This window comes from Cyphomyrmex costatus, unplaced genomic scaffold (assembly GCF_001594065.2).
Source record: "Cyphomyrmex costatus isolate MS0001 unplaced genomic scaffold, Ccosl1.0 scaffold567, whole genome shotgun sequence".
Taxonomy (NCBI): Eukaryota; Metazoa; Arthropoda; class Insecta; order Hymenoptera; family Formicidae; genus Cyphomyrmex; species Cyphomyrmex costatus.
The window spans coordinates 334,637-352,916 of record NW_017279855.1 but is presented as its reverse complement, the minus strand read 5'-3'; the positions used below and the strand labels follow the sequence as shown (position 1 = coordinate 352,916).

Below are 18,280 nucleotides of genomic sequence, written 5' to 3'. Positions count from 1 at the left end.
TACGTTGAGCAAACATAAGAATTTCCAATTTCCAAACAATTTGAAAGAACACAACTAATCTATAATTGTACAATAAGAATACGCGTGAAAAACAATATTATTTTTGGACTTAAACACATGCACTTCAAATTTTTGCGTTTTTACTGTTCGTATTTTCTGACGTATATCTACACTGTAAATCTTGACGTTTTTATTGTTAACATCCAGCGATTATCATTGTTTTATATTGTACATTCTTTATATAATTGATTTTTATGTACTGAGGATGGTCAAAACTTGACCGAAACGTTTACTTTTCTCTTTTATTAAAATATATGACTTTTGCAAATGACATCTTGCGTTGTGGCTGTAGGCTCATTTCTATTTATGTTTGTTTATCATTGAGCCACCTTTTCACATTGCTTGACTGTTTATTATATTATTTGTCTAAATATTTAGTAAATAATATGTTAACCGAACAATTAATTGGAATTATTTCACTCAACATTTGGTAGTTATCAGACCCTTCTTTCCGTACATACTACAATAAAGCACACGCAGATGAACATCATTTTTTCCGACATCTCCATGAAAAGGGGATCACGACGATATCTCGCACATCACGAGCGTTCGCGCGTCACCGCGAGAAGCCTCTTACCGAGAAGCGCGTACATCCACGTCGTCGCCGACGACGAGGAGGCGGCGACATCCTCGCGAAGAGACCAGAAGGCCTGTCGCCTTCCCTCTTGGCGGGCAATGCCCTCGTGCTTCGAGGGTCGGGCCTCCTCGACGGCGACGACGAGGTCGTGCCGGCCGTTCAGTACCACCGTCTACACGAGTCGCGTGTCGCGAGCTCCCGCGAGACGGTGGCCGACACGTGATGCCAAGCGGACTGCTAACTGACGAAGGAAGAAAAAAAGGAGAAACTGTCGTGGTCCTAGCTTCCCCCGTTAGTCGACATGGAGAGATCACGAGGATACGGTGATCTCTCAAGAGGCGCGCGATGTCGATCGGTAGCGAGGCTGTGATCGCAGGAGAAGGCGCGTTCTCCTCTCTCGAATTCGCGCGGTAGACAACGCACTCGTCGACAGACGCGTCGTCCGCTTGACACTGAGAACGCGGGTGGGTGATGATGACGGTGGTGCTGGCGACGGTGGCGGTGGTAGTGGCGGTGGTGGTAGTGGAGGAGGCACCACCGCCGACGACGGTGGTAGAGAGGACGTATACTCGTCGTCGGTAGCGATGCTGTTGAGTGCACTGGGGTGCTACGGTGGATACCACGTGGTCCGTCACAGGTGGGAGTGACTAAAACCGCCCTGCGCCGCGGAATCGCCTCCGCGACGTCAAGTCGTGTACCCGAACCACCCCTTCCCTCCCCATCGCGATAAGGAGGATGCGTTGCGAGAATGCTTTTAATCACGATTCCTTTCTTCATTGCTGAATAAATCGTAAAATAAAAAAGTATCTAATTGAATGTTTATATATTGTTTGTGTGTGGAAAAAGTATAATTTGATATTTTTGTGACTAATTTCATAGTAAAATAATTATGATTAAAAGCTTTATTTTTATAACTGTATCACTGTTATAATTAGTTAATAATAATTATATTTATACACTAAGAAAAAATGCATTCAATTGATTCTATATAATAGATTAATATTACTATTTTATTTTATTGCAACAAGTATTATACAGTTGACATTGAAAATGATTATATAGTGTTTTGTATATATATCTATAGAACTATATAAATACAATGATTACTAATATAGTAGTAATAACTATAAAGACAGAGCTGTTAACTATAATTATTTTACCATGCAATTATAGAAAAAAATACAAGTACAAGCACTTTTTTCAATGTAACAAAGTAAATTCATACGATAATAAAATATATATATGAAAACGAAGGTTGCTCACCATTCGTGAAATTAAAGTTTTATATTTCACTCTCAGATTGAATTTTGCGCACAGCTTTTGTTTTCTGAAGCTAACTTATAATAAATCGTCGCTAACAAACTTAAGATTTATACGATTATTTATACAATACGTAAACAAGATTCTCGGATTCATGAAAACGTGACGTCAAGAAGAAAAAGATCGATTAAGCCTTGCGAGGCTCTATTAAAAGCAACGATATGCCATTATTGTCAACGTAAATTATAAATCACAACTTATAAAAAATTGAATTATCAAACTTGTTAAAGTAATTAAATAATAAAAAATAATAATCGGTCATAGAAAAAACATGTCATTACAACCTCGTTGCAAATTTGCGCATGCAAGTCTGAAAACTATATCGTGTAATCCTGCTATCTTATGCCTGTATTGAGAAATCATGGATATGATGATAGCAATTAGCCGCTGCACGTGACTTTCACGTAATTTATAAATGCATATGCTTTCCATTAAAAAAAAACATTTTAAACAGTTTTAGGTTTGTCTTGTATTTCTATGATTTTGTAGTGTCTCAGCAAGAAGAAGACAAGACTCGAAGAAAAATCTCTTTCAAATAAAATAAATGCAAGTGTAATATATTGTAAATTTTATGCATAGAAAACATTTAAAAATGTATGAGTTATTTAACTTTAATCGATGAATCGTTCGCTTCGCGTCATCGTAGAATTAATTAACGCACGTTTCATCATTTAATACGTAACAATATATGCGCGCATTTAAAGTCAACTAATTAATGCTCTATCCTCATACACCTTACATAACTTTATTAATATATAACGTAATCACATGGCGCTAACATTTTAATATCACACATTCTGGAAAAGGCACGAAACGAACGGCTAGTGAATTTCTTCCCGCGCAATTATTCCTTATAACGCATTTTCATGTTAATTCCTTACTTTATATAGACACTCGAACTGTTAGCCTTTGGCTAACCGGTTTACCTTTGCGCGCAATTTGCTTAGTATCGCAGTAATAATAGCTGTCACTGTAAGGTGGCTGTAAGAAATTTTTAATATCAATTTCATTCCGTGAGCTATTAATTGTCTACTATGCCATCGTCGATGATCGCAGTTCTATCAATCGTCATTATTTAATCCGATGTTTTTTCTTCAAATCTAAAAAACGATTTACATCACACACGATCAAGAGCATTTAATGTCAGAAAATATAATAGGAAAGAATGTGATTTTACTAAAGTATCTAAAAAAATTTAGCTAGGCAGCTACTTGAAAATAATTTTGATGAATCATCAAGTAACTAAATTTTTATCAACTTCAATAAAATCATTCTTTCTGTATACCATATAATTAGTTCTTAATTTTTTACTGCAAGATTTAAATATAAAAATCATATTAAATAACCTTTGATTACGTATGTTTAACTTTATATCGAGCTTTATATATTTTTATGTGTTTATTAAACTTTATATTTTTAACGTAATGACATAATTTATTTACCAACGATTTTATAATTTAACGAAATTTTAGGCTCGTAGCTCTATTTCCTCTTATTATTATTTAAATAACCTTATTTGCAAAGCTGCTTTTCCTGCTGAATGCAACTAACAAGTTGTAAAGCTACACGCGATTATTCATTCGTAAACCTTCAGACTATGATAACTATCGAATGATCACCGAACTGATTTGATAGCCACGCTGCGTTTGAAAGTAGAAAAGACCACCGGCTCAAATTGGCGATCGATGAAAAACGCAGACACGCACGTTTGCGGACCCCAATGTTCTACTTAATCGCGTTTTTCGCCCCTTAAATCCGTGTCGCCGAGATTCCGCGACCGAGCCGATTGCACTGTATTAATTAGCGCTAATTACACGAGCTAAGCCTACCTCGACCGCGCGCGCATCTGTACATCCGAGGCCGTTTGTAACGGAGCGTTAATTATTATCGTCAATACGCTTTTGTGTGATACAGGCCCGGTTTACGATCCGCATTGACGTTTGAAGTGACCACAGCTCGCTTTCGATCCTTCCCTACCGCTCCCCTCTGCTAAATCTCTCTCGTCCACTCATTAGCGTGATTTTTCGATAACTGGGGATCCGGCTCCCTGTCGATTAATTTACAGTGATTTCATAGCACTCCTTCCCCTTGTGCGCGTTTATCCAATTATTCGCGTTTTCAATAACGATCTTTGACCTTTGTAAACGCTTGCCGCACGTTAACGGTGCTCTGTTGACAAAATCTGAAAATAAAACAAGCGATATTCTTCTTTCACCTATATGCATGACGCACTTTCGACATATGCGTCGTTCGGTGAAACACCGATATAGATCGTAAATACGTCTGAAGGTACAATATTCGTATCAGAGTTGTGCATGCTGTACATAAAACTTTGAGTTGTGTTTTTTAAACATTATAACTACGATATTTCTAGTATGTTTTCATTTTTCTTAGGGAAAAGGGACGAATCTCACGCAGAAAGAACGATTGTGCTGAAATATCTAGAAATGGCATACAGATTTGGAAATATTGTATTAGATTATACCAGAAGGTTTGCGAGTTATCGCCGTGTCTTTCTTCATTGTTAATGCCAACGTTTCGTGAACCGTACCGTTCACTTCGTCAGGGGTGCGCTGATACTTAATTGTATTAGATTATTAAGAATCAGAATTAATGTAGCAAACATGAGCAATGCTGCGAACAGTTTTGACATTTTGACAATTAACTTGAGTATTAAAAGAGAAACAGCAATCCAATCTCTCTTGATCCAATAACATTTGTTATTTTTAACTTTCATGTGGTTTAAATCAATTTGATTAAATCAAAATAAACAGCGTCTACATTAATATAAACACTATTCATTTGAAAACAGCGATTAGTATATATATAAATAAAAAACTAAATTTTAATCAAATTTAACACAATTTCTTGAATTAAATTATTTTAAGTTAAATTCCATTGTTTAAGTTAAATTAATATTATATGTTGAGCAATGGCAATTCATGAAAATGATTTATAACATAAAAATAACACAAATTGTATATAATTTGACATAATAAATTTAACAGCAGTGCATATCTAGTTAAATGTTTAAAATATTTCGGCAAAATCCTTCATTCAATGCACAATTTCTAATCGTGTTTATTATTAGATATATAATTGCTTCATTACTTATTCATTAAACTCTTGACATCTCGAATAAAATTAATACAATTACAATAATGTCCATCGCAACTGAATCATCTTATTATGTACTTCGCAACCATTAATCAAGCTACGATTAAGAAATCGTGGGGATAGGCGTAATTGATCGATGTAACGTTATTAACATTTACGCGTCAGACAGAACTGGGATCGCGGACTCAGGCATGTCTTCGCACTCCTCTCGAGTATATCGAGTATCAATTTACTCGTTGATTATTGCCGCGGAGAATGTCGGTTATATCCTCGAATTCCGAACTGACCAGCAATTCTGGAATTCGTTTTTTAACATTGATTGGTAAACTGACACTGACCCTCCTCCCGTAACATAATACTTTCGCAGAAACAACTATAATTATTGTGTCATCTTGCCGCTGTAACATCCAGCCGGCAGCGCCGTCATCTTACTCTTATTATCTTTCCCTTGACAATCATCCTTCATCGCGCTGTCGATCAGCAAAAGCATGTCGGTTTTCAAGCAGAATAATAAGTCAATAATACCAAAAATGAAAGTAAATTGTAACTGATTGAAAGTAATCATTTTCAATTTTAACGTCATTTTGATATCATAATGACCTGTATTTTATTTGGATTTGTTTGAAAATTGAGTCGTTAAAAACAATCAACGGAATGACAATGTATAGTAACTTACCTTTAGATTCGTATCGAGCCCTTCCACGCGTCCATTCATTTGGCTGAAACGTACCAGTGCCTGTAAGCAAACCATCGTCAGAGAGCATCGAATTATTAAATCTTAATTGATTCGCCCGTCGCGCAAATTTTTATAATTGGACGCCTGTCTTCTGTGACGTTTGTGTATCAAGACGCGAAATAAGCAGGGCGAATAAACTTTACGCTCAAACGGACAGGATAACGAATTAAGAAGTAAATTAATATTTAGTAATAACGCAACAGAAAGAGGCTGGCAATATTTCATAAGATACACCGAAAGAACGATTTCGCTGAAATATCTAAAAGCTAGATCTGAAAATGATTTTGTTGGATTATCTAAACAATTATGTAGAAAACTCCAGCAAAATGCTGCAGAAGATTTTGATATTCTAGTAACCAATCCTACATAATTATTTTGATATTCTGGAAAAAGAGTCTATAATTGCATTAATTATAGAATTCTTGTTAAAAATGAACAAATCAGAATTTTTTGATTGATATGATCAGAATCTTCTAATCGTCCATTTTCAACTAGAAATTCTTTTTTATGTAATGCAACAAAATTATTTTCGGATTTAGCTAAATTTTTATATACTCGAGATATTTTTAGATACTCCAACGAAACCGTTCTTTTTGTGTAAAAAGAAAAGTACCGGTGTAAGATCCGGTTGTTCGCTGCAACACGTGCATAATTTGCAGGGGACTATCGGAAAAATCGAATCAAATCAATCGACGTATAGATGTATGCATAATTAAGTGGACAGCATTTATTCATGAATTCAGCATTATTTGCCAGTCGCGATATGGAAATTACGCCATAAGAAATAAATATTGCGCTTCTTGGAATAATATCAACCCGCTGCACAATGCCGGCGCAATAACGAGGTATAAGAGTTATATCAGGTGCACTAAGCGCTTGTTAGAATATTATATCCGACATTGTCGCATCGTAACGAGCACCTGCGCCCTTGAGCACAAAAATCGACGTTCTACTTATAATCATAAGAGGATTTCTCAAACTTTTTATGTACGGAATGGAAAATAATACACAAATACCTGACGACTGACTTTTAACCGATCGAGTCAATAAAAAATTAAACACATTTTTTGTTTTTATATTTATTATAATATATCTTTTTTTATAGGACTTTTTATTTTTCATATATTTTTTTTATAAAATATTAATTTATTCAAATATTATTAATATAAAATGAGGATTGCAAATATCAAGACGATACCTTCGAATCTGCTTCGGGATGTCTCACGCATCCATTCGTTCGGCCTCATAGTACCGGTATCTGTAAAAGAGAGAGAATAAACACATACCATATATTTATTCGACAAGTTAATTATGGAATTCTTGTAAAACGGCGACTTTGATTAATATGGAACTTTTCTCGAATTTCCACGAGAAAACGAAAAAGCTTCGAAAACTCAAGCGCAATGCGCGATGAACATATTATAGCGATTTGCCCGTTTCTCATGAGAATGCGATTGAATTCCAGTTATGTAATCGCACGGACAACGCAGTGTACAACAATTTAACCACGTGATTATATAAACATCATCAGCGCCTGTGCTTGACAGATTATGCCTTGCCGACGACATCCCCTATCGTCGTCGCATCGACGAATCACAAAAAGCCCCGTCGCCCACCTGTGTGCCTGTCCCGGGGACGATGGGGTTTTAAAATATTATTAACGCCGGAAAAGGCCATCATAGAGAAATTAAACAAGAACATTTTCTTTTGAAAAATATTATTTTCATCGTGAGCAATTATTATTTTGCATAATCTGTAACTGTACAAAACCATGTATGAAAAAATATTGCATAGTAATCTAATATAATTGTTATATTATATCATCACATTACAGCATGAGATAGCCTTGATAAATATGACAGCAGCGAAGAAAAAAGACATTTAAAATTGGACAACACATCATTAGTATCTTTTTCATAGAGAAATCATGCGGAGATCGTACACCTGTGTTCAGGAGTCAATCGAATGAAATTTATGCTTCTCTGAGTTTAAAAAGGAGAGAGAAATTATGGAAGAAGATTTCGATATGTTTCTACATTAAAAAAAATATTGATATAGATTTAACACTATGAATGTTAAATATAATTCTCATCATGTTTATGTTGATATAAATACCTAAGGAATTCGCAAAATCTATGATGTTAAATCCATATGTTAGTATTTATATCGCAACACCAATGCGATGAGAATTATATTTAACATTGAAGAGAGAGAGAGAGAGAGAGAGAGAGAGTGAGAGAGAGAGAGAGAGAGAGAGAGAGAGAGAGAGAGAGAGAGAGAGACTGTAGTAATAGTTATCAAATGTTAAGTGAAATAATTTCATGTATTTAATGGTGTTACATTTACACTCATATTTTTCAGAATATATTTAGGGAAAATTACTTAAAATAAATTCAAAATTTAGGGAAAAATATTTAAAATTTAGGGAAGAATACTTAAAATAAATTCAAAGTTTACAGATTAATAATACAGACAAAAGAATATATATATATATATATATATGTAAAGTAGTAAATTTATTAATCAAATCCTTTCTTCGTTTATATTGTATATGCTAAAATAAATAAAGTTTATTCTTCTTTTTTTTAACATCAATTCAAAAGTTTAAAGCGAAAAATTATTGCACAAAAACTGACTAAAAATGCAACGTTAAAAATGATAATGTCGGTATTAATGTTGTGGGTAATATTCGTTTAATAAACTGTCTGTTGAATTAAACGCATTTGCCAGCATTGAAAGGAGCGGGGCGGGGGGGAGGGGGGACAAAACAGTCGGATCGCGCTTGTAAGTCGGCAATGTCAAGGCGACTTGCTTATTCTCTTATCAATGCGCAGTTACGTAATCCGGCCCCGAAGTGCGGTGCACCGATACCCAGACTCGTTGCCTTCGATGTTCACTATGCGCTTGACCTGTGACGCAAAACACGCACGCACGCACACACACATACACGCAATCAAGGCCGTAACGTAACATTCGCAATGATTCCGTTATGTAAATTTAAATCGCGCGCTTTCTAGATTAACGCTACTGTCGTTAACCGGTCCGACGCGTTTCGCGTCTCGTTTGCAAAGATAGGAGAACGCGATTTGGAGAACGGAAAGAAAGGAAAGCTCGCGAGATCCGTGTGTAAGATGACGCATTCCGTGAAAGATATCTGTTAACATTGATTGCGTTCAGCAGAAAAAGCAACTTTGCAACTGCTGTAATGTTTTTTTTAAATTGTAAAATTCTTTAATTCTTCACGGAAGCTTTTCAACAAAAAAACTTCAAGAAGAATTTATTTTCTAAGGGTTTAGTAGATCGCTGAATTCAGTTTTGGTCTCAAAATTTAAAAATTAAAATTTCAAAAACCTAATCAGGCTATTGTAAAACTCACAGTTTTAACAGATTCTTTTAAAGTCACTGATAATGAGTTTAAATGTAGCCTGAAACTGTCGAATTTTTTAAAAAAAAGTAACAATCCCCAAAGAGAAAGAGAGAGAGAGAGAGAGACAAAGACCTAATGTCACATAATTTAAATTTGGAATTTAATTATAAAATTAGTACTATTTGCATAATACTGATAACTTCAAATAAAGTTAAACTCTAAAGCGGGGAGCACAGACTTTTGCATAACACATAAAGCATGTGCATAAGGAATTTCATTGGTCCATTTTCTTATGCATGAGTCAATGAACCAATCAAATTCTTTATGTATATGGTTTATGCGTTATGCAAAAGTCTGTGCTCCCCGCTTAAACCATATTAATACACAAACTCAAACAGCCGCGACCTCTGACGCTATATTTGAGAAATAAATAAATTATAATATGACTTCTAACATTGTCGCGCATTTGATGCGTTTACAGTTAAATTTATCCAATTGCAAAAGTATCATCGCTCTTATCGCAAGTATTCAAAATTTCTTGTACAATTAAATAACTGGACATGTATAACTGTACTATGTATCTGCCTTCACAGAAAGGATTTCTAATACTGAGGAGAAAAAAGTTCTTGACGTACTTTATCTTAGCTCAACCCTATACATTATAAAACTAAGATTATTTTAAAATAAAATCAACAATTTGTATTCTACACTCTCGAATAAAATAAGATCGACATCTTATCTTGAAACAAGTATAGAAATTTATATATTATAATATAAGAATAAGTCTATCCAGTTATATACGTGATGCTACAACATTAGCAAAGAGACAGAGGTAAGAGACAGAGAGACACGTGGAACGTCCCTGTAGAAAATCCCTAGTTCGAGTCCCGCTCAGTTTTTCGTTGTCGAAAAATATAAATAAAATTCCTTCCGCAGGGATAGAATAAGAATATTTAAATGACGAATATTGTGTCGAATTTAATTTTTTCTATTAAGAAAATTAATGAGCTAACATTAAGAATACTTTATTCGAAACTTTAGAATTTTTTATTTAAGATTAAAATATTCTACTCTGAAAAATAAATATGATTGGCTCTATACGTCGATCTTATTTTATTCTAGATCTTGGAGTCATAGCATTGAATATAGAAATCTTTTCTGTGAGTGTGTAGCCAGAAACACAAAATTTATTATTATTAATCTTAAATGTTTTCTTATTTAATTATATTTAAAGATTACAATTAAATTATAATTTCATATTTAAAAAAGCATTTGTGATATTAATTATATAATATAAACAAATACGAGTATATACATATAATATCAAATATACATATACCGGGTGGGGTAATAACTTTGTCCACCTTGAAATCTCCGAAGTGCCTCCACCTAAAAAAATTATGACTAGCATATGTTATAGTTCTCTTGATGCCCTACAATTTTTGTAATAACAATATTTTCATATCTCTAAAAATAGCGGAGATATTCAAAGTGGACAAAGTTATTGCCCCACCCGGTATACATATAGAATATCAAACCTTATTGAACCGTGAGAATTTAAACCAACGGATACCGAAGAGAACATGCCGTAACTGTCAAGCTGGATCTTGGGTGCTTCTATATAATTGTGTGTGAATTTGTATACTATGTTTGTAGATTTTTAATTGCGCGCCAAATTTTTCAGACTTGGAACGTAACACTATACTAAACTACTGGCCTACTACTAGACTCCCAGCTGAAATAATATTTTTCATAATAAAAATTTAATGATTTACAGATTTTAACTCTTAGTTGACACACTTCTCTAGAATCGCATAGCTGGCACAATGGGTCTGGTACCCCAACCATCCATAAAATCGCTTGCCACGAATAGACCTTTTTGACTTTATAAAAATTCAGGATATTCTTGAAATGTTACTTTAACAAGTGCCAAAGGTTATTTTAGTGAAATTTAATTTTAACAAACACTACAAGTCCCATTTTTTCATAATAAGAGTCCTTAATTTAGAGTTGACATACACTGGGGCGTCTAGTATCCCACGATGCCAACCAAAAGGTTAATATATCGATTTATAGATTTTAATATGTCATTCAACATTATTAACTAAGAATTTAACAAAGGGTGAGAGAGAGAGAGAGAGAGAGAGAGAGAGAGAGTAAGAGTAAATAATAATTATAACTGCTCGGTTAGAGGTGCGCTATCAAAAATTAATTGAATATTAAAGACAGAATTATCTTTTTAACAAGTTTTTCCGGACTTTTCGACTGACTTCCAGTCATCTTCAGCAATTCAATACAATAAAAATTCATAACATAAAATAAAATAAAATAAAACAACGATGGATACGTAGCAAACGCAAGTTTACGAACGTTTTATTATTCTTGACGCTTCACCAACCGCAATCATGTGACGCCACACTTACAGAAAAGATTTCTATATTCAATGCTAATACTCCAAGATTTACAATAAAATAAGATCGACATAGAGCCAATCATATTTATTTTTAAATTTTGGATTAAAATATTCTAAAGTAGAATATTTTAATCCTAAATGAAAAATTCTAAAATGTAGAATAAAGTTCTTGATATTAGTTCACGTTAATTTTCTTAATAGAAAAATTTAAGTTCGACACAATATTCTTCATTTAAACGTTCTTATTCTATTTCTGAAATTTTATTTATATTTTTCGGCAACGTAAAACTGAACCCAGCCGAGATTTGAACTACAGGGATCTTCTCGTTCCGCGTGTCTCTCTTGCGAGAGCTTATACCACGAGAGTTTCGCTGCTTTGATGTTGTAGCGTCGCGTACATAACTGGATAAACTTATTCTAAATGTAAGAATATATAAATTTCTAAATTTATACGTGTTATACTTGTTTCAAGATTAGATGTCGATCTTATTTTATTCGAGGGTGTAGAATCAAATTATCGATTTCATTTTAAAATAATCTTAATTTTATAATGTATTATATATGTATGTAGTTTAGGGTTGAGTTAAGATAAAGTATGTCGAGAACATTTTTTTCCTCAGTATTAGAAATTCTTTCTGTGGGCACTCTTCTCAATACATATTGGAGGAGTGCAACCTTTATCATAGTTCAAAATGACAATAATCAGGTGCAATCGAACAAGGAAGCACCCCAACAAAATGAAGTAATAATCAAGTAAATTTAAAACATTTTTGATAACATGACAACGTGACGTATCATCACAACAGATGACTGAATGAATTCTGTTGTCTGATTATTGTTATTTTGGACTATGACAAAGGTTGCACTCCTCCAACATGTGTTGAGAAGAGTGGCGTAACATGATTACGGTCGGCTGAGGAAGCTTCAAGAATAACAAAACGTTCGTAAACCATGCGTTTGCTATGTATCCGTCATTTTATTTTATCTTATTTTATGAAATGTTATTGTATTGAATCGCTGAAGACGACTGGAAGTCAGTCAAAACATCCGGAAACTCGTTAAAAAATAATTCTGTCTTTAATATTAAATTAATTTTTGATAGCGCATCTCTAACCGCGCAGTTATTATTATTATTTACTCTCACTTGTCCTTTGTTAAATTCTTAGTGTTTGGAAATATTGAGAGTCCATTATTATATTTGTTTCAACATTATTAAGATCGATCGAAAGATGCGCAAAGAGCATCAAACATTGTTAAATTGTTAGTCAATTTAACTCGTGATATTACTGCGATAGTTTAGCAGTGTTGCGTTTCAAGTCTGAAAAATTTGGAACGCAATAAAAAATTTACAAACATAGTATATAAATTCACACGCAGTTATATAGAAGCATCCGAGATCCAGCTTAACCGTTACGGCATGTTCTCATCGGTATTCATTAGTTTATCTATATACGTAGAGTTTTGTGTAAATAGTCCAATTACTATTGAAACGTCTACTTTAATTGAAATGAAAAAAGAAAAGACGAAATTCAAGTAAATAAGTATAGTTAAAAAAATATCACTTTTTTCAAATTGTGTGTGCTAGAAAAATGTTTTTGGAAAAATTGCTATCTAAATGATACACTATTTTATTTTTAGTGTTCTTCATCAAATTAATGTGATTCAGAAAATTATGTAATCATATTTTTATTATAAAATTTTTAGTTTTCTTTCTATCTTTATAGTAAACTTAATCTAATCTTCATCTAATGCATAACAATGTTTAAATAGATGACTGCGCATCGTACTGTGCAAATAGTTATTATGGTGATGAAGCCTCTGGCAGCCTTGTGCAGGAATAAAAAATAGGTCTTATGTTTCATTGTCTTGAATAGAATAGCATCCCAATTATAATTTTTTCCCTTATTAGACCTAAATGTATAAACCAATCATTTAAGAATTTTACAACAATTGTAAAGCTGCTTTTTCTGCTGAACACAACCTATGTTTTGCGTGTTTTACATGTTTAACAGAATACATTATGCGACCTCAACTTTTAATATCATTTCAAAATAATTTCTGTTAACTTATCCAAATTACCCCACTGTCGGCTATACCCTGTGGCACAGATATTTTACGAACACGCGTGAAGTTTTTCAATTAATTTTTCCACCTTTGGGAAAAGAAACCGAAAAAAATTCGTGAAAAAATTGGAAAAATTCGGTTTTTTTCCAATCCTTTAAAACTATACAAATAAGAAGATATTATAATATACAGTAAAATTAAAAAATTAATTTACGTATTGCGAAATAATATATATATATGTGTGTGTGTGTGTGTGTGTGTGTGTGTGTGTGTGTGTGTGTGTGTGTGTGTGTGTGTGTGTGTGTGTGTGTGTGTGTGTGTACAGTATGTATAACTAAAAAAGTGGTTTGTTTGTATTTTCAAGATCTTGAATATTTAATGCACTGCATACTTTAGAAACATTATTGTTATCACTTGAAATTTTTTTGTAGGAAGTGTGACTTATGCAAAAATAGTGAACATTTTGGAGGCAGTTAATTTCTGTTTAGAAGAATACTTCCTAATATTTTGCGACAAGAATTTATATTTTTACCCTCAATGCTATATAAGTGATAACAATAATGTGATACCTATATGAGGTTATGAGGGTGAATTTTAATATGATTGATTTTGCTCTTCATTTGCATCTTCACTGAAGTCTATGAAATATATCAATCACATTAAAGAATCTTACAAAAGTTACAAAGCTTTTTTACTGCTGAACACTGTTATTAAATATATGAATGTAATATAGCCTGACATTAAGAGTATACTTAAAGCATCCTCAATTTATTACATTTTTGTTAAAAAGACGATAATAAAAGCCAAAGAGTGCCTAACAAATACTAAAAAATTGTTATAAAAGTATATTATTTTTCTAGCAAACTGTTTCTAATTTATCTTTCGTTCGATTAGAATGTTTACGTTAATTTGTGAGACTGATTTACGAGTATACTTATAGCCAAGATTGTATATTGCAGTGAATAAGTGATTTCGGATCGTTCTCACGTAATTAACTTGGAAAGGAAATCCGAATGAAACAAACGTGCGTTACGCTGACGTCAGCGACTGCATGTGCAGTTGTCCGCGCGTCATCACGACGAAAATGCGGAAACCAAAATTGCATTTTACGTTCCGTGCGCGTTCCTCGTCACTACGTGAAAATAATTACCACACGCGAGAGAACGTCAACGGACTACACCGGCTGGCCGGTCGGCTGGCTGCCTGTGGCTGCAGGAATCGCGTCCCGCATTTACTAGCCGGTACCCTTACGGGCCTAATGTGATTTGCATTTGAAATACATACTTTGACCTTTTCAGAGCTATGTGCAATTCGCAATTCGAGCCAGTACTCATTCCCTATGAACGCTTAGGTCGGTATTCATATTCGATTCTAGTATTTAAGACCGTCTTAAGTACAGGATGTTATGAATCAGATAGCCATATTAATATACTTTAGAACATTACTTAAAATGATCTTAAGATAAGAACGGACTGTGAATACCGGTTCTAAGGTTGCATATGAATGACGGAGGTAATTGATCATCGGTAATTTGACGATCAACGTTAAACTCAAATTTGAAGTAAAATAAATATGTAATTAAATAAACGTTATTAAATAATATAATAAAAATATTGCATATACTATGCAGGATGTTCCAAAATTGACGATACTACAATATTTTAAAGACATATTCTTTACATATTAATACAAAAAGCCTAATATAAAAATACTGAGGCTATGATAATTTTCAAATAAGTTTAAAAATTACGAACGATAAAGTTAGAATTTTGTGCGCTCTGGAATGGCAGGATGATCAGTGATGATCAGGGAGATGCTAAATTTTATTACTGTTGGAAGCATAAAGTTTAAGGATGCACAATGACCGTTTCCAAATAATGCAATTTTGTAAAAAATGTTTCAAAGAATCTGTGTTTAAAATATTGTTTAAAATATATCAGTTTGGACATCCTATATATATATTATATATATATATAAAATTAATAAGTCTATATGAATTTTTTCAAAATAGATTCTTACCCAGGAAAAAGGAAAGGACAATTTAGCAGTTAGCTAATAAAATATTCAAAAATTTAGCTAAATATACAGATCTGAAATTAATTTTATCAGACTAGCGAAACAGTTATGTAGACACTTCAAGCATGAAGAGCAATACTGCAAAAAATTTTGACGTTCTAAAAACTAATTTGTCGTACGTAATTATTTTATAATGACCCAAAGTTATTTTTAGATCTTTATTTAGCAAAATTTTTAAGATATTTCAGCAAAACCGTTCTTTCTAAATATTTGATATTCGATTATAATTGCATGGTAAAATACTTATGATTATAAGAGTTCCAACTTTTATAGTCCTTACTGACTATAATTATATTTATAGTTTGATGTATCAAATAAATATACAGTAGATACCGAAATTATAATTATAGTTTTTTTTAGTGTTAACCATAATATAGATATCTATATTTTAGTGTAATAACTATAAAAATAGATCTTTTAAAACTATAATTATATTTTACCGTGTAATTATATACGTAAGTCAAAAATGTCAAATTTTTCTTTCAGTGCAGAAGCATAGTTTTTAAAAATATTTAGAATCAGAATTTAAAGGGAGCACACTGCGAACGTTTTAAAAGACAGTGCTCTGATCCAGCGTTTACAATAATTGAGCGTCATCGCGCCTCGATTTGTACCGCTGACGCGGAATCGCTGATTTATGCCGGTATTTTCTTTCAGTCGCGAATCCTTGTCATATCATATTAAATCATGTTCAATAGCAATCAAGCTTAATTGCCCCTGTAAACTTCGCCACCGATCGGAATTCACTGTTGCGGTCGTTTGGAAATCAGTGATCGGGCCGGCTGTTTCTTCATGACGGAAACCGTAGCTACGATCGCTCGTTAATAAATATACCAACGAGCCGGTCGCTGCCACGTATACACACACGTTTAAACGTTACGTAATGCTTCTTGCGTGTTTTGCGGCGCGCATTACCTCATATCAAAGCAATTCTCGAGCACGGTGCGGCGGTCATTTTCCCACCGAGGCAGCCCCTCCCGCGACTCGTATGTGCGCTCGAGTAAAGTAACCCCGATCGCTCGCGGATTTAAGAGCGATCGCATTCCGGCTCGGCAATCGCGCGATGTCGGTCGATTCCCGCCGAAATCTTCCGCGTTCGATCGATTGATACGCAAAAGCCGACGACGCGGAAAGAACGATTTTGCTGAAATAGTAATTAAAAATACAGATTTGAAAATAGTTTTGTAAGGAGCTGCGCGGAATAAAGGGAATTGAGAACAGGAGAAAGAGAATTAGAATTTCAACTTATCAGAAACTATCACATATTGTGGAATACTCATGCAGTTTCTAGTAAGTTGAAATTGATTCTCTGCAATCTAAGTCTTCTGACAAGCCAAATTAATATTTTATTCTCAAATAAAACTTTTACTTTTATTTTTGTGCAAATTTTAATTTTTAGTAAATAATGGTTTTAGCATTTAAGTTAAAAACGTTTTAGTAATGTAGTAAAAAATGTCAAGAAGCAGACTTTATTTTTTTTTTTTTAGAACAGTAAAAAGCTTAGGTTAGACAAAAATTCCAGATTGCAGACGGAAAATGAAATATCCTACTTAATTATATTTTATACTGCGATGCTGATCGTTTCATTAGTATATGCGGTTTTTTTTATTATGTAATTCTTTAGATTATCAAAATAATTATAAGTAGAACATTTAACTCTCCGTTTGTAATCTGGATCTTTTTTATTTTGTACTTTTCGCTCTAGGTTTCTAAAAAAATTTCAAATTTATTTTTCATCATCTCTATTATATTAATAAATAGGTTTTTAACTTAAATGTTAAAATCTTTATTTAAACAAAATTAAAATTAGAGCAAAAAAAGGTGTCAGAAAATGAAATTTTGTTTGTAAAAAAATTCAAATTGCTAAAAGGTTCAAACCTTTTGCAGTATTGTTCATTATGCACGAGTTTCTTAGGTTGAAAATGAACGAATCTAATCATATCAATCAGAATTCTAGTTATCTCAATCATAATATAATAGATTCAACCAGAAAATTCGGAATTATCCATTTTCAACCAGAATTTTTCCAATATACCTCTCGATAAAAGTAGACTTTTTTCCAATGTACATAATTATTTTGATGATCCAACAAAATTATTTTCAGATCCCTATTAAATGTTTTAGATACTTCAGTAAAATCGTTCTTTCCATGCAACAATGTGCCTTAAATGCGTTTCCTTATTTCGCGAATCTACGGTTGTACGAAGCGCTGCAAGATCACGATCACATTTTATACAAGTCGACGGATTAGGTTTATCACACTTCGCGTGTGTACTCGCGACATATAATAACCGCGCCTTTGATAATACGATTTCTCTGTCAATCGGTCACGATTGAAGTGATCACCGTCCACTCGGGTCGCGACTCGCAGATCTTTACGTAACGCTATCGGCTGAAAGAGCGCGAAATCGCGAGAGCGAGCGGCAAGACGACCGGGAAAAACTGAATCATCGATTACACTTGCGAGGCTTTGTCAGCGTGGGCGATGGCTTCCTCGGCCAACCTTGAATAAGTAATCTGCTTCTCGAGTTAATGCGCCGATCGCCCGGA

At 33.6% G+C, this 18,280-nt stretch overlaps 1 protein-coding gene across 1 annotated transcript in view; it reads right to left on the bottom strand.

Annotated features, from left to right (window-relative positions):
• cyc (basic helix-loop-helix ARNT-like protein cyc) overlaps nt 1-5,564 on the bottom strand; it is a 34,043-nt gene extending 28,479 nt beyond the window's left edge. The window contains exon 1 of the mRNA XM_018546612.1: nt 5,507-5,564. Within this exon, the coding sequence (XP_018402114.1) occupies nt 5,507-5,564 (58 nt within the window). The remainder of the gene's footprint in view (nt 1-5,506) is intronic.
• Between the last annotated feature and the right edge of the window lie 12,716 nt (nt 5,565-18,280).